General features: G+C 64.1%; 1 protein-coding gene across 1 annotated transcript in view; it reads right to left on the bottom strand.

The window, feature by feature from the left end:
• LOC106899345 (collagen alpha-1(V) chain-like) overlaps positions 1-1,055 on the bottom strand; it is a gene marked incomplete at its 3' end in the record, with an annotated part of 9,987 nt that overhangs the window by 7,316 nt on the left and 1,616 nt on the right. The window contains exons 2-4 of the mRNA XM_014961131.1: positions 656-823; positions 308-521; positions 65-227 (exon numbers count right to left, since the gene is read on the bottom strand). Of these exons, the coding sequence (XP_014816617.1) occupies positions 65-227; positions 308-521; positions 656-823 (545 nt within the window). The remainder of the gene's footprint in view (positions 1-64; positions 228-307; positions 522-655; positions 824-1,055) is intronic.

Genomic DNA, 1,055 nt, shown 5'->3' with positions numbered 1-1,055 from the left:
AAACCCACTCTGTGCCCACTCAGCCCCCCCCAAAACCCACCCAGTGCCCACAGGAGGCACCCACCTCGAACACCTCCTCGTCCAGGAGGCGGGCCCCGAAAATGGTCACCCCCTGGGTGCTAACGAGGGGTTGGGGTCCCCGCTCCAGCGGCAGCGTGGCAAGGAGGTGACAATCCACCAGCAAAGACACGTTGGTGCCCTCCACAGCCAACGCCACGCGGTGCCACCTGAGGAAGAGGAGACTCGGTCACGGCGAGAGGGGACCAGAGAGACCCCCCCTTTGTCAGAGAGACCCCGAAACACTCACTTGCCATCGGCCAGGTTGACCCTACGGAAGACGGGGTAGCGCTCGGGGGGCGGTCGCCCCTCCTCATCCTCGTAGAGGAAGACGGGCGAGAGTCCAATCTCCACCCCCAGCTGTTGGACCCCTCGCTCGTCGTAGATGGAGAGGAGGAAGGCTTGTCCCCCACGGCGGGCACGCACCGTGGCCAGGATGGAGAAATCCACGGGGAAGGAGCCATCTGCAGCGAGGAGGGAAAAGGGGGAAGCCATCACGTTAAGTTCCCCCCCCGAGGGGTGGCTCTGCACCCCAAAGGGTGGTGTTTGCACCCCAAAGGGTGGTGTTTGCACCCCACTATGGATTTGGGGACCTTACTGGGGAAGAGCTGGCGGGTGGGCGCGCTGAGTTGGGTACGATTGTCCACACGGAAAGCGAAATCGGGGTCTTGGGTACCCGGACGTTGGGGGCAGATCCCGGCAGTGATGGAGATGCCATCCCGACCATCCTGCATGCCCAGCGTCTGCAGCACGTCCACCAGAACCTCTGAGGGACACAGAGGGGACATTTTAAGGGGGTGGGGACCCCCACCCTCCTCCCCCCCCACCATTTTTTCCATGTTTTCAGTCATAATCCCATCCCCCGGCCTACTTCCTTCACTCTTGCCAAGCCAGGCCGGCCCGGTGCCAGGCAGCTGTGTAGGCCCAAGGTCCGGTCCCTCGGCCGCCAGATTCCTTCCCCACATTCCTCCACCCCCGGCCCCCACGCTGGGGGGGGG

Source organism: Calidris pugnax, unplaced genomic scaffold (genome assembly GCF_001431845.1).
Source record: "Calidris pugnax isolate Ruff unplaced genomic scaffold, ASM143184v1 scaffold553, whole genome shotgun sequence".
Lineage (NCBI taxonomy): Eukaryota > Metazoa > Chordata > Aves > Charadriiformes > Scolopacidae > Calidris > Calidris pugnax.
The sequence above is the reverse complement of the archived record's forward strand: the minus strand, read 5'-3'. Positions and strand labels throughout refer to the sequence as shown.